The sequence below is a fragment of the Ogataea haglerorum genome, assembly GCF_019207285.1.
Source record: "Ogataea haglerorum isolate 81-453-3 chromosome Unknown 81-453-3_NODE_4_length_651989_cov_98.092404, whole genome shotgun sequence".
In the NCBI taxonomy this organism is placed as follows: domain Eukaryota; kingdom Fungi; phylum Ascomycota; class Pichiomycetes; order Pichiales; family Pichiaceae; genus Ogataea; species Ogataea haglerorum.
This window is the reverse complement of record NW_025065154.1, coordinates 481,932-501,143: the sequence shown is the minus strand read 5'-3', so window position 1 is coordinate 501,143 and position 19,212 is coordinate 481,932. Positions and strand designations below refer to the sequence as shown.

At 57.3% G+C, this 19,212-nt stretch overlaps 11 protein-coding genes across 11 annotated transcripts; 6 read left to right on the top strand and 5 right to left on the bottom strand.

Annotated features, from left to right (window-relative positions):
- Nucleotides 1-122: 122 nt before the first annotated feature.
- On the top strand, nt 123-1,268 carry KL911_001855 (uncharacterized protein; the record flags this gene model as incomplete). The annotated part of the gene is made up of 1 exon (XM_043196859.1): nt 123-1,268. One exon carries the CDS (start codon nt 123-125, stop codon nt 1,266-1,268), a length of 1,146 nt encoding a protein of 381 aa, XP_043055616.1.
- A 99-nt stretch (nt 1,269-1,367) lies between these two features.
- Nucleotides 1,368-1,964, top strand: KL911_001854 (uncharacterized protein; the record flags this gene model as incomplete). The annotated part of the gene is made up of 1 exon (XM_043196858.1): nt 1,368-1,964. One exon carries the CDS (start codon nt 1,368-1,370, stop codon nt 1,962-1,964), a length of 597 nt encoding a protein of 198 aa, XP_043055615.1.
- Nucleotides 1,965-2,025: 61 nt separating this feature from the next.
- Nucleotides 2,026-2,481, top strand: KL911_001853 (uncharacterized protein; the record flags this gene model as incomplete). Its single annotated transcript, XM_043196857.1, has 1 exon — nt 2,026-2,481. One exon carries the CDS (start codon nt 2,026-2,028, stop codon nt 2,479-2,481), a length of 456 nt encoding a protein of 151 aa, XP_043055614.1.
- A 73-nt stretch (nt 2,482-2,554) lies between these two features.
- On the bottom strand, nt 2,555-2,953 carry KL911_001852 (uncharacterized protein; the record flags this gene model as incomplete). The annotated part of the gene is made up of 1 exon (XM_043196856.1): nt 2,555-2,953. One exon carries the CDS (start codon nt 2,951-2,953, stop codon nt 2,555-2,557), a length of 399 nt encoding a protein of 132 aa, XP_043055613.1.
- Nucleotides 2,954-3,002: 49 nt separating this feature from the next.
- Nucleotides 3,003-3,797, top strand: KL911_001851 (uncharacterized protein; the record flags this gene model as incomplete). Its single annotated transcript, XM_043196855.1, has 2 exons — nt 3,003-3,041; nt 3,120-3,797. 2 exons carry the CDS (start codon nt 3,003-3,005, stop codon nt 3,795-3,797), a joined length of 717 nt encoding a protein of 238 aa, XP_043055612.1.
- Nucleotides 3,798-3,821: 24 nt separating this feature from the next.
- On the bottom strand, nt 3,822-4,691 carry KL911_001850 (uncharacterized protein; the record flags this gene model as incomplete). Its single annotated transcript, XM_043196854.1, has 1 exon — nt 3,822-4,691. The coding sequence occupies one exon, from the start codon at nt 4,689-4,691 to the stop codon at nt 3,822-3,824; it is 870 nt and encodes a 289-aa protein (XP_043055611.1).
- Nucleotides 4,692-4,728: 37 nt separating this feature from the next.
- Nucleotides 4,729-5,733, bottom strand: KL911_001849 (uncharacterized protein; the record flags this gene model as incomplete). Its single annotated transcript, XM_043196852.1, has 1 exon — nt 4,729-5,733. The coding sequence occupies one exon, from the start codon at nt 5,731-5,733 to the stop codon at nt 4,729-4,731; it is 1,005 nt and encodes a 334-aa protein (XP_043055610.1).
- Nucleotides 5,734-6,495: 762 nt separating this feature from the next.
- Nucleotides 6,496-7,641, top strand: KL911_001848 (uncharacterized protein; the record flags this gene model as incomplete). Its single annotated transcript, XM_043196851.1, has 1 exon — nt 6,496-7,641. One exon carries the CDS (start codon nt 6,496-6,498, stop codon nt 7,639-7,641), a length of 1,146 nt encoding a protein of 381 aa, XP_043055609.1.
- A 178-nt stretch (nt 7,642-7,819) lies between these two features.
- On the top strand, nt 7,820-15,485 carry KL911_001847 (uncharacterized protein; the record flags this gene model as incomplete). Its single annotated transcript, XM_043196850.1, has 2 exons — nt 7,820-8,227; nt 8,421-15,485. The coding sequence occupies 2 exons, from the start codon at nt 7,820-7,822 to the stop codon at nt 15,483-15,485; spliced, it is 7,473 nt and encodes a 2,490-aa protein (XP_043055608.1).
- Nucleotides 15,486-15,593: 108 nt separating this feature from the next.
- On the bottom strand, nt 15,594-15,989 carry KL911_001846 (uncharacterized protein; the record flags this gene model as incomplete). The annotated part of the gene is made up of 2 exons (XM_043196849.1): nt 15,594-15,801; nt 15,931-15,989. The coding sequence occupies 2 exons, from the start codon at nt 15,987-15,989 to the stop codon at nt 15,594-15,596; spliced, it is 267 nt and encodes an 88-aa protein (XP_043055607.1).
- Nucleotides 15,990-17,405: 1,416 nt separating this feature from the next.
- Nucleotides 17,406-19,088, bottom strand: KL911_001845 (uncharacterized protein; the record flags this gene model as incomplete). Its single annotated transcript, XM_043196848.1, has 2 exons — nt 17,406-18,989; nt 19,053-19,088. 2 exons carry the CDS (start codon nt 19,086-19,088, stop codon nt 17,406-17,408), a joined length of 1,620 nt encoding a protein of 539 aa, XP_043055606.1.
- Nucleotides 19,089-19,212: the final 124 nt, after the last annotated feature.

The window sequence follows — 19,212 nt, the reverse complement described above, 5'->3', positions numbered from 1 at the left end:
TGCTAACCTTCACCTTCTTTTTTTTTTTTTTTGTTGAGGGACTACCTTCCGTAATATTCATTTAAAATCCAGCTTTTGCCGTCTGCTCTGGCTCAACACACAACAGACCACAACTCAGAATAATGACTGCAATGGATAGACTGGATCATGTTAGTAACCAGCTGGCCGCCAAGCGCCAGAAGAAAAACCCAGAAAGCAAGCCGTTCCGCCTCACCGTGGTGGGTTCAGGCAACTGGGGATCAACCATCGCAAAAGTGGTCGCTGAGAACGCCAAGGAGCTTCCGCAGGAATTCCACCAGATCGTGAAAATGTGGGTTTTCGAAGAAGAAGTGGACGGACGCAAACTGACGGAAATCATCAACACCGATCACGAGAACGTCAAATACCTGCCAGACGTCAAGCTGCCGGATAACATTGTGGCCATTCCAGACATCGTTGATGCCTGTTCGGACGCCGACATTATCATTTTCAACATTCCTCACCAGTTCCTGCCTAGGATCCTGGCCCAGTTGAAGGGCAAGGTCAACCCTAAAGCCCGCGCAATTTCTTGTCTGAAGGGTCTAGAGGTCAGCAAGGACGGCTGCAAGCTGCTCTCTAACTACATCACGGAAGAGCTCGGAATCTACTGCGGTGCCCTTTCAGGAGCCAACCTCGCTCCAGAGGTTGCCAGACAAAAGTGGTCGGAGACCACTGTGGCCTACAGGATCCCTGAAGACTTCCGTGGCGAAGGCAAGGATGTCGATCAGAACGTGCTCAGAAACCTGTTCCACCGCCCATACTTCCACGTCAGGGTCGTTGACGACGTTGCTGGTGTGTCTTTGAGCGGAGCCCTGAAGAACGTCGTGGCCATGGCCGCCGGCTTCGTCGAGGGACTCGGCTGGGGTGACAACGCCAAGGCTGCTGTGATGCGGATTGGCTTGGTCGAGATGATCAAGTTTGCCCACATGTTCTTTGACGACTGCCAATCTACCACCTTCACCCACGAGAGTGCTGGTGTTGCCGACATCATCACGACGTGCGCCGGAGGCAGAAATGTGCGTGTCGGGAGGTACATGGCGGAGCACAAGGTGAGCGGTTTTGAGGCAGAGAAGGTGTTGCTGAACGGCCAGTCCTGTCAGGGTCTGCACACCACCAAGGAGGTGTACGAGCTGCTGGCTGCCAAGAACGTGATCGACGAGTTTCCGCTCTTCAACGCCACCTACCAGATCATTTACGAGGGTCTTCCTATGGAGAAGTTGCCAGACTTGCTTGAGGCATCTGAGGACTAAAAAGGCTGGTTGCAATTTTTATACAGAGTTCGAGATTAATATAGCTCAAGTGCAAGAAAAAAAAAAAGGTAAAATAAAATATAATATATCGTGTTGAGCATGTTTTTCAGACAAATTTGTTCACGCAGCAGAGTCGGGCTCTACTCGGGCATTTTCCCGAAAGTTAATGTGCGCTTGCAATCCACAAAGGCCGCCGCTTCCAAGGGCCAGCTGACGCCTGAGGAATTGGAGCTAGCAAAGAAAATGACCTGGGAACAGTTTTTGACGCTGAGAAAAGAACAGCACCGCATGTCGTTGCTTGGGTCCGGTATCTCGAGTTTCCTTGCCGTCGCGATTTCCTGGGGATACGTTTCACAGATCGAGATTGACCCCACAGAGACGATATTCGGACTGGATACTTTCACGGTCCACATTGGAGGCATTCTGGCGATGGGCGTGCTGGGATTCCTGGTCGGGCCTAGTCTGATTGGCGACCCGCTGTTTGCACTGAAAAACCGCAAGCTCATGGACAGTTTCCGCATCAAGCAGAAGCTGTTTCTCAAGCACATAATCAAGCGAAGAGTCGACGCCTCCAGACAGAGCATGAACAACCCTGTGCCGGACTACTACGGCGAAAAGATCGGCTCGCTCAAGGACTACAGGCAGTGGCTCAGAGACTGCAACGAGTACAGACGCAAGGCCAGAGAATTCCTGTAGACGGGTGTATGTAGATAATGCTTATGTAAAAAGAGTCAAGAAAAAACAAGCTTTTTAAATAATGTCGAGTGGGTCGAGTTCGAATCTGGAAGACCTGTATTTGCAATCGTACTCGTTTACGACAACGGCGGCCATAATTGGCTCTGTCGATAGGAAGGTGTTTGTGCTGCTCAGAGACGGCCGAAGCGTTATCGGCGTGCTGAGAACGTTTGACCAGTTTGCCAACCTTGTCATTCACGACGGCGTGGAGCGGATTTATCTGGACGGCTCGCGGTACGGCGAGTCGACGGAGCCACAGATCTTTCTGATCAGAGGCGAAAACGTCGTCATGATGGGCGAATTGGACATCGACAAGGAGGACGAGCCGCTTGAAAAGCTTACGAGAATAGATTACGGGGTCGCATTTGGCGAGTGGAAAGAGGCACAAACGAAGATCGTCGAGAGACACACCATCGAGGACAAGCTGCTGAGAAGCAAGGGCCACCTGACGTCGTTTTTGACCGACGAGTTCTACTAGGTAGAAGCTAATGTACACTAAAGGCCATTAAATGCTATTGAATGCGATCAGATGCTAGTAGATGCTTTGAGTGCTAACTGTCCCGTATCTCGTTCTGCTCGCTGAAAAGCACGTAGTTGCGGTCTCTTCCTATAGGGTAGCGTTTGAGCGCTCCGCACACGCACGAGACGGCAAGGACGTCATTTTCTGGGCTCTGGGCGTTGCTGGTATTTTCGATCCTGATCGACGCGGTCCGTCCGGGTACTTGCAGACGGTGGCACTTCTTGCAGAGAGTGCGTTTCACGCTGGGATCGAGCTTGAGCACCGTCTTCTTGGCCACCACGTCCATATTACGCAGGTACATCCGCGACAGCGCGCTGTCCGGATCCAGTCGCGCGGCCGCCTGGTACAGAAACCCTAGCCGCTGGTAGTGGTCGTTTTTGGGCACCGTTTTGGGCGGGCGCGGTGTCTTGGCCGGGTTCTGCTTCTTCATAAAAAATGCATCACAATAATTTCAAATATATTTTTTTGCCACATTTCCTATGAGTGGTTACGACAGTGCTCTATCTATTTTCAGGTACGTAAGAGACAATTTTTGACTAACAGGCAGTCCCGACGGACACGTGTTCCAAGTGGAGTACGCCCTGGAGGCCGTGAAGCGTGGAACGTGTGCGGTGGGCGTGAAGGGCAAAGAGGTTGTGGTTCTTGCGTGTGAGAGACGAACCACGCTGAAGCTGCAGGACCCGAGAATCACGCCGTCGAAAATCAACAAGATCGATACACACGTGCAATTGGCGTTTGCTGGGCTGAACGCAGACGCAAGAATCCTGATCGACAAGGCCCGCGTCGAGGCCCAATCTCACAGACTGACCCTGGAAGACCCGGTGACAGTGGAATACTTGACCAAGTACGTGGCCGGCGTGCAGCAGAGATACACCCAGAGCGGCGGAACCCGGCCGTTTGGCGTTTCGACGCTCATTGCCGGCTTTGACGAGAACGACAAGACGCCTCGGTTGTACCAGACAGAGCCGTCAGGAATCTACTCGGCATGGAAGGCCAATGCCATTGGGCGCAGCAGCAAGACGGTGCGCGAATTTCTGGAGAAGAACTATGACAGGGAAAACGAGCTGGACGAGGCGCAGACCGTCAAGCTGACCGTCAAGGCGCTGTTGGAGGTGGTGCAGACCGGAGCCAAGAATATCGAGATTTCCGTGATGAAGCCCGGCAGAGTGATCAACCAGCTGTCCAACGACGAGATCGAGGCGATTGTGCAGGAGATAGAGGCCGAGAAGGAGGCCGAGGCCGAGAAAAAGAAGCCGAAAAGAGCCAGTGAATAGATCCACCATAGCTAGTAATTCTATTTACAGAGTCCTGGTCTCGCCCTCGACGTCGATGATGTCGCCCTCGCTCGACGGCGTGTTGATGACGAAGCGCTTGTTGGCCACAAAGCCGAGCGGGACGATCTCGATCACGCACTGGCTCTTGCCGACGCTGATGCTTTGCTCCAAAAGGTCCTGGAAAACCGGGGTGTCCAGATTTTTCAGACTGAAAATTACCTTTGCTATTTTGTCCCCAGACCGTTTGTCGTAGAGATACCTGCTCTGCACGGTTATCATGTCCTCCACTTCCTGGACGACGCCGTTTACTGTCTGTAGCGAGACGTTCCAGTCGTACTGCACGCCGTCAAGAACACCCAGCGCGATGTCGTTGACCGACTGGACGTTGAAGTAGTCTGCCACGCCGTCCTCGTTCAGCAGAAACGCGTCAGAGACCCGGCGAAGCACGAAATTCGCCAGGTCGCTGTTGATCTGCTCGATCGGCGGCAGCGCCAGCGGGTTGGCGCTGTTTCGCGGCCGGAAAACCAGCCTCGAGTCTTTCAGCAGCGCCCATTTTTCGCTCATCTGCCTGCGGTTGCGTCTCTGGGCGATTTTGTACGCCATGAACGAGCCCACGCAGAGCGGCGGAACAACGAGCGCAAACAGCGGCAGCGCAACAAACACCACGAGCGAGCCCACAGCCGTGAGTCCGAGCGCCAGCTTGAGCGAGTCTGGCGTCCGGGCAAGCACCTCGTTCAGAAGCGAGGGGCGGTCGATCCGCTGTCGCGGCGGCCGCGAGTACCGGAACGTCACGAGGCTCGAGTGGAAAGAACGACACCCGTGCCAGAAAAGCGGTCTGGGCACGGAGGGATTCACAATTGTTCTGCGCACCACAGATCTTAGCAGACAGCTCATTATAGAATTTATTTAAATTACGTGAATTGTTATTTTTCTACACCTCTGCACCGAGATCCGGCACCTGACGAGCAAACAGCAGGTACGACGTGTGTGTCTTCAGCTCAGGCCCCGTCTTGGACACGTTCTGCCACTGGAAACTCTCGTCTCCCTCGGCTATGCGTTTCCCCTTGCCAAACGGGTTGTATCCGCGGTCTTTCTCGTTCCCGTCTGCGTCTCTCTTTGGTGGCAGCTTCTTGAGCTCTGCTCCCTCCTTTTGCCGTCTTTTCACGTCTCTGAGCCGCTCAATAGCGTCGTCCAGCTCGCGCACCATCTCCTTGCGAGCCTCCCATTTCTTCGCCTGCACCTCTGTCATCTCGACCGCGGTCCAGCCACACTCCTGCAGTGCTTCCACCGTCTTAACCACCTGCTCGATGCAGGGGCTGAAACAGCAGATCCCGACGGTCTGGTCTTTTGCAATGACTCTGGACAGGTGCGGTATCGCTTCCCAGGGCGACGGAAGGTCCAGAAACACCATCTGCGCGCTGATCTCCGAGTCTACGTCAAATCCCTCGCTGCAGACGTCTCTGTGCGTGAGCGTGACATTTTCGAGCTTGTGGCTCTCGAACTCCTCTTTTGCCTGCAGGTACCTCTGCTCGTGGAACTCGTATGAAAAAACTCGCCCAGTAGAACCCACAGTTCTGCTGAAAGCGTGCGTGAACGAGCCCGATCCGGTACCTGCCTCGATGACCCTGCTGCCCCCCACAACGTTCATTCGCTGGATAATGTACGAGGAGTCTGGCGTATAGACGATCTGGGTCCTGTGCGGGAGCGAGACGGTCCACAGCTCCGGCGTGGGCAGCAGCAGGTAGATGAAGCCGACATTTTTCGCAGATGTCACCTGCGATCCAAAAGGCTTGCCGATCATGTCTGTGTGCGGGAAGTTGCCGTATTTTGTCTGCAGAACGTCGCCTTTCTTGACGAATATGGGCTTCAGATTGTCGCGGCCAATATACGCCAGCACAAGGTCGCCCTCGGCGATGGTCTTTTTATGTTGGAACATGAAAAAATGCAGAAATTGTGTTCCAAAATATTTTTTAAAAATTATCGTAGCTGCATATGGGGATCGGAGCTGCAGAGAAGGGCCGGGGCGACACTAATCGGGAGGTGAATTTGGGATTCAGGTAAATTTGGGACTCAGCTAGCTCGGTCGAGAGTTGCTGCGCTGCGGTTCGTCTGAAGAGTTTGGGCTCCCGTTGGGTTACCATTTGTCTCCATTTCGGTCTCCCTTCAAGTTCCGTCTGGCACTCCAGCCGTGCTCAAATATCGTTGTGCCCAGCGCAGAAACAACACTCGGGAATTTCTGGCAACATGTGAGTCGCGCTCCTATTTCTCTACTCGGATTGCGCGCTCTCAACTTCACGCATGCTACACGTCTCGGAATGTGTTTTTAATTAGTGACAGAATTAATTGCATAGGCACAGTAGCCAATTCTGATGCGTCATTTTGTTTCCCATGGCACGTAGCCAGTCCCACAGCTGCACTCCTGCATTAGAGGACGTGCACTCGTCTGCGCAAATGCAGCCGTGACAGTGCCTGAAAAGCTATGCCATGTTCCACGCCGACCCGTCGATCGACGCATAAACAAAGCGACAGAAATGGTAAACAATCAACAAAAAATTAAATAAACAGCGCCAAAGATCCCGAACCTCTACACCAAAGCGAGCGGCTACAACTTAACTACACATTCTTCCCTATCCTCACTGTCTTCCCACTATCAATAGCTAATATAGACCAACACCCGCTTTCGATTGGCTAGAAAACCATGAGTACTAATGGCATTAGCTACGGTCTGCGGACCGGCGTTCAGCACGACGAGAACGCCCCAGCAAATCTCAAAGAGCGGCATCAGCCAACCAGGGCTGTCGCGGCCAGACAGCGGAAGGTCCTAGGAGTGATCCCGGACTCCTCGCTGAACACAAGACAAGCGGATTCCAAGACGCCTAGATCTGTCAAGCCGCAGCCGGAGGACGACGACGACGAGGACTACGACGTTTCCGGATATGTGAACGAGCCCATGTCGCCGATCATGAACGACAGAATTGTCCAGGAGATCACCAGAGCGTACATCAAGCACTCCAAAGACTACTTGGACCCGGCCGACGAGGACACCTTTGATGTGTCGATGGTGGCCGAGTACGGGAACCAGATCTTCAATTACCTGCACGAGCTGGAGTACAAGTACGCTCCGAACCCGCGATACGTCGAGGAGGTCCAGAACGAGCTGACGTGGGAGCACCGGGCGACGCTGATGAACTGGATCGTGCAACTGCACGCGCGGTTCAACCTGCTACCGGAAACGCTGTTTCTCACGGTCAACATCATCGACCGGTTCCTGTCGGTGAAAACGATCTCGCTGTCCCGCTTCCAGCTGTGCGGGGCCGTTGCTCTGTTCATTGCTGCCAAGTACGAGGAAATCAACGTGCCCACCATCAAGCAGATGATCTACATGGTGGGCGACCAGTTCACGATCCCAGAGTTCCTGCGCGCTGAAAAATTCATGGTCGAGGTGCTGAAGTTTGAGTTCGGCTGGCCGGGCCCAATGTCGTTCCTGCGCCGGGGCTCCAAAGCCGACGACTACGACAACGAGGTGAGAACCTTGGCCAAGTACTTCATCGAGGTGACCATCATCGACCCCAGGTTTGTGGCCTCTGCTCCCAGCTGGCTGGCGGCCGGGGCGCAGTTCCTGGCGCGCCGGATGCTGGGACGCGGGAACTGGACCGACCTGCACGTGTTCTACTCGGGGTACACGGCAGAGCAGCTCGAGCCGCTGGCCGAGGCGGTGGAGGAGTGCTGTCTGCGCGCGGCGACGCACCACCAGGCGGTCTACGAGAAGTACAGCGAGCGCCGGTTCAAGCGGTCGGCCAAGTACGTGCGCGACTACCTCGAGGCCCTCTACCAGGAGGAGTGAGGCGGTGCCTGAGACTCGCCATATTTACGCTATATAGGTCGACTAATACCACGTGACACGGACGAGGGCTGTTTGTTGGGAGTTCCTGCGGCGCGGCACCCGCCACGGTGGCTGGTAACCTGTTGGAAAAATTTGTCAAGAAAAAACTCACCTCTAACCAAACTACACAGATATCGCAATGTCCGGATCAGGTGCCTCTGGAAACAAGTTCCGTATGTCGTTGGCCTTGCCAACTGGAGCTATCATGAACTGCGCAGACAACTCCGGCGCTAGAAACCTGTACGTCCTGGCCGTCAAGGGTACCGGTGCCAGACTGAACAGACTGCCAGCCGCCTCTGTTGGAGACATGGTGATGGCCACCGTGAAGAAGGGTAAGCCAGACCTCAGAAAGAAGGTCATGCCAGCCATCGTTGTGAGACAGGCCAAGCCCTGGAGAAGAAAGGATGGTGTGTTCTTGTACTTTGAGGACAACGCCGGTGTGATTGTGAACCCGAAGGGAGAGATGAAGGGATCTGCCATTACTGGTCCTGTGGGTAAGGAGTGTGCCGACCTGTGGCCTCGTATTGCCTCGAACTCTGGTGTTGTGGTCTGAGCAGGCCGGGTTCGATCTTGATTACGTAAAAAGAGGAAGATGAAATAAAATAATTTATCGATTTTGCTAGTAGACAGGCACGAGCGGGTTTGAATGCGGTTATTCGAGGTCGCGGGTACGTTGTTTTCCGCCAATTGGCTAACGGCCAGAGCTGCTTGTGTCGGCGAAAGTGCGCGAGCGCGCCGAGGCGCTCAGTGAGCTGGAGGCGGCCGACTTTAGCTCGGCAGCTGTGCGCGACAACGCGGACCGGCTACTGCGCGCTCTGTCGCAGAGCATAGCGCTCGACGCGGCGCCGTATTTGCGTGCCGACGTGTCCGAGCGCGGATCGGGTGTTTTGGAGGCGCGGATCGGCAAGGCGGCCGATCTGGTGCGCCGTCTGTGCCAGGCGATCTCGCAGCCCGAGACCGTTGCACGGTTCAGGTACCGCCAGCTGAGCGAGATCGTGGACGTGTTGCTGGGCCACATGGTATGTGGGGGTGGCGGGCGGCGCATTTTCGAGCCTGCCGCGCTCGCAATGGCGCGCGCTCTCTACTCTCTGATCTGCGTGCCGAACTTCAAGAGCCACCTCAAACCGGAGAACCACGAGGCGATCGTGCGCACCGTGGTGGACTGTTTGGCTTTGGCGGACGACGCGCCGCAGATTCTCGTGAACGCGCTGCTCCAGCCGCTGTGCGAGTACGTTATTCCTGCCAACTCCTCGAGCATGGAGATGTTTTTACGGGAGCAGACGTATTACGCGGCGATAGTGAGCTTTGCGGAGCGTCGATGTGGCGCAAAGATGGCAGAGACAGAGACGGCTGTGTTGCTGGTGCGGCTGATGCGCCAGGTCGTAGCAGACAGCCGGCTGGTGGACGCGGCGCTGGCAGAGCGGGCTTTTTGGACGGGCGTGCGGATCGTGGCCGGGATGCGCACGGTCAGCATGGCGGCGACGCAGCTGGCGGTGGCGGAGTTCATTGGCGTCATGGGCGGGTTTGCTGGTGTCTTTGGGACGGACGAGGCCGCCGTCCACAGTGTTCTGTGTTTTGGCGTGCAAGTCTGCGCTGCGCGCCGCGAGACGAGCGCGGCGGTGGCTCCGACGCTGGAACGGTACCTTGCTGTGGCGGTTGCGCCGTCTGGGGCGAAAAAACAGCGGCTGTCCGGCGTTGCAAGCCAGATCTCGCAGCTTGTGCGGCGCAGCTCCTGTTTGGACTTCGCAGCGTTCTTGGGGGAGAACGTCGGCGATCTGGACCGGTCGGTGGCGTGCGCGGCGCTGGCTATAGTGCAGGAGTGGCTGGCAGATGCTAAAGTGCGGGAGAAGCTGTCTGCACACGCGGCTTTTCTTGCTACGCAATTTTTGCACGTTGTCCAGTTGCACGACGCCAGTCTCAGCCAGGGCGCACTGGGGTGTTTGCGAGTCTTGCTGGAGAGGAGCGACACGGCCCCTGAAATTGACCGTGTTGTGAAAACGAGTCTGGAGCTCGTTAGGGACCCGAAACTGTGCAGAGAGGCGTGCCTGCTATTCTGCGCAGCTCTGCGGAAAAAAGATGTTTACACCCTACTCGACCGCTCGACACTGCTGCAGCTCACGATGGCGCTCGATATCTTCGATATCAATGGCCCTTTCAGCGTGTGTGCGGAGAGTCTGCAGTTTTGGGGCGCGGTGCTCGATTTCTGCCAGCCGGCCGTGGACGAGCTAAGAGACTACTTTCCGGATAATAAACGGCGGCTGCGCAGCAGAATCGTCGACTGGGTGCTGTACAAGGGCTTTCGGCCGGCGACGGTGGGCGACGCGCGGGCGATGGCCGGCTTTCTGGGGCAGGGCGCAGATCTAGGGCACAAATATGCCGAGCTGGAGGCGGCATTGCGCGGGGGACTGCGCGAGATGCGGCCGTCGCGCGAGGCCGTGTGCTGGGCGTTGCTGCTGTGCGAAATGGGGGTGCTGGACGAGGAGAGTTTGCCGTTCGAGCCGGCGTTCGTTGTGAACTGTGCTGCCACGCTCGGCGTGGCTCCGCGGTTTGTTTTCTCGCTGGACGCAGACCCGCTGGACAAGCTGCTGCTCAGGATCAACAGCGGACTGTGCCGGGCTGACGAAATGGCAGCCTTGGCCAGGCAGCTCGATCCTGCGCAGCTGCTGAGTGTGTGCGAGACGCTTGCAGAAAAAAAAATGTTTATTGCTGCCCCCGATTTGTTGATTCCCCTAGTCACCGCGCACGAGACCAAAACTGGAGAGCGCACGGTTGTGGCCCTGTGCCGGCTGCTGGAGCCCCACGCCGGCGTCTGGGCGGGCTCAGACGCGTTTGTGCACCTCTGTGATATCTACGAGTACCTGCTACAGCTGGACGAAAAACAACTCGTCTGCACGCGGCTGGCAAAGTTCCATGTGCTCAGACTGTGCATCCGGGTGTACACGGAAACGAGGAAACAGGAGGAACTGGCGCGGCTCGTGCGCTCGTTCAGAGAGAGCAGCTGCTACGTGCGGCTGGCCGTGGCTCCGTTTCTGGCTGGCGTGCTTGGCTTTAATTTCGACCTGCTGGCGACGCTGCTGGCGACGTTTAAGCCTCAGCGATCGGCAGAGGCGGCGCGCGTCTTTTGCCAGTTTTGCGTTGCTCTCAGCGCGCAGTCCACGGCCGCACTGCTGGCGTGTTTCTGCAACCTGCTAGACCTGTGTTCGTTCGAGCACGTGGCGAACTTGCTGCCAGAGACGCTGGCCGAGCTGGCCCGCGGCTGCGGCGGGGCGCGGGCGTTTCTGGAAAAATACAAGCTGCCCATCGTCAAGGTCTGGATGGGGTTTGGCCGGTCTGTGCTTGCGTTTCCGAGCGAGCTCTTTTCGCTCGACACGCGGCAGTTTCTGCAGCTGGCGGGCGCCGAGGTGGCGGCGATGTGTCTTGCTTATGGCGGGTCCGGGCTGATTGCACGCGTGGCCGCAGTTTTAGAGCGGAGCGCGGCCGAGCTCGCGCGCGACGCGGTGTCGCTTGCCGTGGCTCTTGCCTGGACGAAAAATGGTTGCAGAGAAAAAATATTCGCCAGACTGGAACAGCACTGCGCCGACGAGCTCGAACGGCAGAAATGTCTTGTTCTGGACCGTGTCGTCGAGCTAAGCGGGGCCGAATATGCCCAGTTTGACCTGCAAATCGAAGACGCGGTGGCAGAGCTGTTTCAAATGGTAGCAGGCCCGGTGAGCGATGAACTGGTGCACTTTCTGTGCATGCGCGCGCTTGCACGGCTGTGCGCCGCTCCGCCCGACGAGCAGGCCGCACAACTCGCGCGATTTGCCACTCTAGTCCGAGACTGTCTGAAACTGCGTATTCCTACTCCCCTGCGCAAAATCTACATTCCCATCGTTTGCACGTACAGCAATTCCCTGGCTGCCGCGCTGGCAGACGCGGATACGGACGCGGACCAGTACGGCTTGTGGGCGCCGGTGCTCGCCCAGGCGCTGCAGGAACGCGGCGAGCTCGCCAAATGGCTCTATAAAAATAGAGAGCGGTTTAATGGCGAGGGCGCGGAAACGGGCCTGCTCCGGACTGCGATTGCGGTCCTGGCCGGCCGCCAATGCCGGCTGGACGCCAACGACGTGCTGGCCGTGCTGGCAGCACGCAGAGATAGAGCAACGGTGCAGCTGCTGTCTGCGCTGATGGAGAGGCTAGAGATGCCGTCGGTTTCGGCGTGCAGTCCAGACATTGCCGCCAAGCTCTACGACACGCTGGAAGCGGGCGGAGCGCATAAACTGCGTGGGCTCATTGCACGCTGTCTCGCGCGCACGTACGAGGAAACGGGCTTCAATCCGGCCACAGAAAAGCCCGAGTTCGACCACCGCAAGTTTGGTCACGTGACCGGGAGCAGCATGGATCTGCCGTGGCTGCTGGACGTGTGGCGGCCGCGGTTGGCGTCCGTGCCGGCCCAGTTTGCGTATCTCTGTCTCTGTGGTGTTCTGCGCGCCCATAATCTTAGGTACTCCTCTGAGCAGCCCGTGTGGCCGCTGGATGCTGTTGTCTGGCGACTTCTGGATACCACGCCCCAAATCAGCGTCGATATCGAAAATCCAGCATCCTGGGCCGTGGACACGTTCCGGCGCGATGTGCTGCTTACGCTGATGGCCATGCGGCGGGGTCCTGTTGCGGCAGGTCTGCGTGCTCTCGTTTTCCATGACCAAACTGCATTTAGCCACGTACTGCTGTATCTGCTTGACAGCGACAAAACCACGAGCCTGGCTTTCTCCAAACTGATTCATGCCGTCTTTTCCAGATCGTCCGCCCCCTGCATCGTCAAGGAATTCACCGAGTTTGTGCTGCTGCTGCGTGCCGCCACCATTCGCGGAAATAAATCCTGTCTCCGGCTATACACCCAGCTGGACCTCGAAAAGGTGTACAGGGCAGCTGCCCCGCTGGCTCCCCGTGCTGCTCTCATGCTCATGGAGGAGCACTACACCAGCGGACGGGGAAAGGACTGGCGCACAGAGCACGAGTGGCTGTACAGCACGTACGCCGCGCTGGACGAAAAAGACCTGTTCTTTGGCCTGCCGCTGCGCTCCAGCTGGGACTACGGCGTCGACCGGCTGCACTGGACAGACAACACGGCCGGAAGACTGCTATTCGACAACGCCAGGTACAACGAGCTGCACGAGCCGCGCCAGCTGGTGGCTTCCTTGTTCGACACGGGGTATGATCGACTCTCGAGTCTGCTGGGCGGCCAGATGGCGTCGTTGTCGTACGAGCAGCTGTGGAAGCTGGGCGAGTGGAAGCTGCCTACGCCTCCGGTGAGCGACAAGCACACGGCGATGTACTCGCTGCTGAAGGACGCGCCGAGTGGCGCCGCTGAGCGGGTCGCGCACCTCGAAGCGCAGTTCGGCGACCTGGCGCGGCAGTTCGAGGTTTTTCGGGACTATAGACGTGCGCGCGAGTGGGTCGTCACGCTGGCGACGCTTGAGGCTGCAGAGCAGCCGCGCTGCGACTCGTGGCTGGCCCGCGCGGCGCCGTTCGAGATCGCTGCCGATCTGTACCTGGTGCGCACGGGACTCTGGTCATGTGACAACAAGAGCGCCTGCGCCGTGGACCTGCACCGGTACGCGGAGCTGTGTCGCGGGAACGGGCGCGAGCAGCACGCGGCGAATGCGGCTGTACGTCTGGCACGGCTGCGCGAGCAGGCAGGCGCGGGCACGGACGTTTGGGTGCTGTCGCAGTACAACGTGGCGGCGTCGTTCTGGACGCAGCACGAGACGAGCTATGCGCTGGAGACGCTGCGAACGGCGTTGGCTCATGCGTCCGACAACGGCGAGCTGCCGCGCGGGCTTTTGCTGGCAAAGCTGGTGCAATGGTCGCACGAGTCGCGGCAGGAGACGGCCGATCGGCTGATGAGCGAGTATGTGGAGACGCAAGAGTGGGGGCAGGGCCAGGAGACGCAGCTGGCCGAAATGTACCACATTCTGGCCGAGTTCTGTGACGCGCAGGTGCGTGGCGGTGAGCTAGACAAACAGATCGAAAAGCTGGCGGCGGCCGTGGCGCAGCGGGAGCACGATCTTGCCGAGCTGGAGAAGTACGCTTCGAGCGCGGGCCGCGACGCGACGCAGCGCAAGAATGCCCGGCGGGCACACCAGAGGCTGTGTGTGCAGCAGGAAGCGGAGCAGGAGGAGCTGGCTGTCGCACGGCGCAACAAGACGCGGTACCTTAGACGGGCCGTCGAGTTCTACGTGCGCGCAGCGGTCGCGAACGATAGCTGTGTCGACCGCAACGTGGACCGCCTGTGCGCGCTGTGGCTTGCGCACACGGACGTGGACGTGGGGGAGGGGCTGCACGAGATCGAGAAGCACAAGTTCGTGCCGTGGCTGAACCAGCTCACTTCTCGGCTCGCGAGCCAGGCAAGCCGGTTCCAGCGCACGCTGCAGCAGCTGGTGTTTGAGATCTGTTTGCAGCACCCGTACGACGGGATGTACCTGCTGCAGTCGCTGATGCTGAGTGGGCGGGAGAGCGCGGACGAGGCGTCTGTTGGGCGTGGCGAGGCTGCGCGCAGCGTGTGGTCGCGGCTGCTCTCGTCCGAAGCTCGTGAACACGCTACCAAAGTAGAGGCGATGGCTGCGGCGTGTGTGGAGCTGGCGAACCGCGACTTGCGTGGGGCAAAACACACAGACGTGGGGGGTTGGTGGGTGCGCACGCTCCCGGGACTGCAGATGCCCGCGCCGACCGTCCAGCGCCGCGAGACAAGCCGAGGCTACGGCCCCGACCAGCACGTCGTCCAGGTGGCCCCCACGGCCAAAACTGCGGCGTCCGGGCTGAGCCTGCCCAAAATCGTCAAGGTGGTGCTGGCGTCGGGCGAGACGCACCGGATGATCCTCAAGGGCGGGTCCGACGACCTGCGCCAGGACAGTATCATGGAGCAGGTGTTCGAGAAGGTGAACGTGCTGCTTGTGCAGGACTCACGTGCGCGCCGCCGCCGGCTGCGTGTGCGCACGTACAAAGTTGTGCCGTTGGGCCCCCGGTCCGGCGTCATCGAGTTTGTGTCCAACTCTGCCTCGCTGGACGAGCTGCTACGGGCGTTGCATGTGGGGGACAAGCTGCGTGCGGACCGTGCCCGCGCAAGGATGAAGAGTGCCCAGGAGCATTCCGCCGCGCACCGCGTGGCCGTGTACATGGACATCTGCGAGCAAGTGCAGCCTTGCTTCCGCAATTTTTTCTTCGACAACTATACCGCACCGGACGGCTGGTTTGAGGCCCGTCTGGTGTACAGTCGCGGGCTGGCCGCGACGAGCATCGTGGGGCACGTGCTCGGGCTCGGCGACCGCCACTGCAACAACATCCTCGTCGATAAAGTGTCGGCCGAGCCGATCCACATCGACCTGGGCGTGGCGTTCGACCAGGGCCGCGCTTTCCCCGTGCCGGAGATTGTGCCGTTCCGGCTGACAAGAGACCTGGTGGACGGGCTAGGGGTGGCGGGCACGGCGGGCGTGTTCAGCCGCAGCTGCGAGAACGTGTTTGCTGTGCTGCGTGCCAACTCCACGCACATTAGCGACATTCTCGATGTGCTCAGGTACGACCCACTTTACTCGTGGACGGTGTCTCCCGTGAGGGTACGGTGGGTGCAGGAAGAGTGGGGGGGAGACTGGGACGAGGCTGCGCGCCGGGACGTGGGCTCAGAAGCCAGCATGGCGATCGACGGCGTTCTACGCAAACTACAGGCGCGCGGGCTCAGCGAGGAGGCTGTGGTGCGCGAGCTCGTGCGCGAGGCCACCGACAGTCGCAACCTGGCGTTGATGTATGCTGGCTGGGCTCCATTTTTGTAGAGCGGAATAGATACGTATCTAGAAGTGAAATCATGGCGGTTGGGGGCGACTACGAGATGATCCACGCAAGACACCCGGCCCCTTTTGTGGTGGGGAGACCGAGTTCTCTCAGACAATCTCAAGCCCACGTTTGGTCCTGCCCCACTGCCGCCCTCTGGACAGTGTTGGCTCCCCACGGTATGGGGTCTCGCTCAGCTTGGGAAGCCGTGCTGTGATACCTGCTGAACATCTCTTGTTCGTGTCATAACCCGCTTGTTCTGTTGCGTGTTCAGGCCCAGGTCTGAACTTGTTCCCTAACATCTGCGAGTAGTGTCTCCTCCGCAGAGTGGCGCAACATCGGGCAAGGCGTACGCCAGCAGCCCGTTCAAGGGCGTTGTTGGATGCAAACTGGTAAAAAAACCGGTGGAATCACATTCTCTAGCTTAGTAGGCGACCAAGAAGCCACTTTCTAGCAGCTTCCCAAGGTAATCCTGGCTTTCCCCGCGTGTTTTCTGAAGCGCTCATAGATTGAGCCATAATCACCGAGAAAATAACCTTAGATCGCGCAAGACGCAGATACGCGAGCTATAACCATCATGCGAAAATCTATGTGTGTCCACCGTGTGGCAAGGAAGTGTCAAAGAAACAGACTATTGATATTGAGGGGCACGCAGCGCAACCAAAGGCCAGAGGCGAGCTGTAAGGCAGGCGGGGGGAGAGGTTACTCCACGCCAAGCTGCAGCCACGAGCACCTGACTACGAAACCACTCTCGATGGTGGACTGATGCGGTCGTTCCAACGCGGGGCGGTAGACATGCCCTCATGCACACGCAGGACTCCGCTTCGGCAAGGTCGGGCTTAAACGCAACACTCCGGACGTGTCGCCCAACCTGTTTTTTTACTTCCAGCTATGCATCTGCAGCAATCTGCGGATAAATAATGCGCTACATTTTTTTCCGGGTCGCCGACTGCCAGATCGTGCTGGCACGTCAGTAACTTCTAGAACAACACAGCCCCATGGGACAATACAGGTGGCGACTGCCAGACGCCGTCGAGCCAGCACATTCACACGCTTGGAATTTCGCATCCAGATTATCAGAAGGCAACATTCACCAGTGCGTAGGGTACACACCCCACTGCCGGAGTGCTTTAACCACCTACCCTTTCGACGTCATTGCAGACAGGCGCCAGCCCTTTAAGGGTCGTGGTGGAAAAAGTGGAATTATCCGAACAAGTGCGATTCTAGCCTCCGCAATGCACGGCGCCGATCTTTCTCGTAACAATATTGCGTAATAGCGGGGATGGCCATTGTTGGGATTGTCTTATTCAGCATTATTAATAAGCAAACGGAGTAAACTCTAACGCGGGCCACCTTAAACGGAAATTCCAAAAAAATTAGTATTGTTATACTTGCTGCACAAGAACCCTATCATGGAGTGTGTACAATAGGCCACGCGTCTGTTTTCAGAATAGCTACAATACGCACGGTCACTCTTGAGACTGGGGAAATGTGGGATTGGCCGTGCACGGCTTTCAAAAGGGTTTTATCCGAGAAACAGTCTTCAGGACGAGAGCAAACAAAATGTAGTCAGACTGCTGGAAAAGAGCCCATGGTGGGCCAGCAGACTCCCCCAGCACGCTAATGAGACTACCCCGCTGTTTTGGCCTTCCCTGAAAAAATTTTCCATTTCCTTGCTGCATGCAGCTTAACAATGGTCCGGATTTTTCTCCCCACCTTTTCTGAAAAACCTGGGGGCTACTGGGTGTCCATTGTTTGGCGTTGCCATAAATACGTGTGTGTCCCCAGCTGTTTTGCCAGAATCCAATCGACAAAGACAAAAAATGGCTGGCGGCGGTGTTGCTGTGGCAGGAACTGCTGACGTGAACAGAGTCGAGGCTCCCTTGACTGTTAAAGCTTATCTTATGTGCGCATTTGGTGCGCTAGGAGGTATCCTCTTTGGATACGACTCCGGTTACATCTCTGGTGTCATGGGTATGGACTACTTTATCCACGAGTTCACCGGGAAAGTGAAGCACGGCGACAATGACCCTCATTATGTCCTGAGCTCGTCTCAGAAATCCCTTATTACCTCTATTCTTTCTGCAGGTACCTTCTTTGGTGCCGTGTTTGCAGGAGACCTGGCTGACATGCTTGGAAGAAGAACCATTATTGTGGCTGGCTGCGGTATCTACTCGGCCGGAGTTGTGATCCAGACTGCCTCCACCACGGTGGCCCTGCTGTCCGTGGGAAGAGTCATAGCTGGTGTTGGTGTTGGTTTTGTTTCGTCGGTGGTGATCCTGTATCTGTCGGAGATATCTCCAAAGAAAATCAGAGGTGCCATTGTTTCTGGCTACCAGTTCTTCGTCACCATCGGACTGCTCATCGCGTCCTGTATCGACTACGGCACTGAGCACAGAAACGACTCTGGCTCCTACAGAATCCCTATTGCGCTGCAGCTGCTCTGGTCCATCATCCTCGGAGTTGGACTGCTCTTGCTCCCAGAGTCTCCAAGATACTTTGTCCTCAGGGGCAAGCTCGACCGGGCCGCCAAGGTGCTCTCCAGACTCAGAGGCCAGCCGGTGGACTCCGACTACATCCAGGAGGAGCTCGCCGAGATCGTGGCCAACCACGAGTACGAAAAGAGCGTCATTCCTACCATGGGATACTGGCAATCCTGGGGAGCTTGTTTCACCGGAGGACTCAGAAAGCCTTCTTCGAACCTCAGAAAGACTATCCTCGGAACCTCCTTGCAGATGATGCAGCAGTGGACCGGTATCAACTTCATCTTCTACTTCGGTACGACTTTCTTCCAGCAGCTCGGCACCATCCACAACGAGTTCCTCACCTCCGTGATCACCACCATCGTCAACGTCGCGTCGACTCCTATAGCCTTCTACACGATCGAGAAGCTCGGCCGTCGTACGCTCATGATTTACGGTGCCGTGGGAATGGTTATCTGCGAGTTTATCGTGGCCATTGCCGGTACCGTCGATGGTAAGAACCAGGACACCGTGAAGGCTCAGATCGCCTTCATCTGCATCTACATCTTCTTCTTTGCTTCGACCTGGGGTCCGGGAGCTTGGGTTATCATCGGAGAGATCTTCCCACTGCCGATCAGATCGAGGGGTGTTGGTTTGTCGACCGCCTCCAACTGGTTGTGGAACTGTATTATTGCCGTCATCACTCCTTACATGGTTGACACCGACAAGGGCAACCTGGGATCGAAGGTGTTCTTCATCTGGGGCTCGCTGTGTGGCTGCTGTCTTCTGTACGCCGTGATGCTGATCCCAGAAACCAAGGGCCTTACTCTGGAGCAGGTCGACAGGATGCTCGAGGAGACCACCCCATGGACCTCTGCCAAGTGGAAGCCTCACTCCACCTTCGCAGCAGACATGGGTCTGGCCAAGGACGAGGTCAAGGGCGTCACTCACGAGCTCAAGGAGCGCGCCAGCGTCGAGAGTGTGTAGGCGTTTCGTATATATTAAGGTTAATACGACGTTATGAGCAATATGACGTGCAACCAGCTCTGCGCCGGCGGCGAATTTTCGCTGGGTAACTGGCCGTCTCTTTCGGCCGATTTACGAGACGATCTTCTCGTCGTAGGATTCGCAGTAGCTACTCATATTCCGGGTCTGCTGCATGAGATGAAACAGAACGCAAATAGCTGCAGTACGTCCTCCTGACCGCAGACCATTGTGCCCTAGGGATGCTACCCAGCTATTTAGCCATTAATATTTACGTAATTGA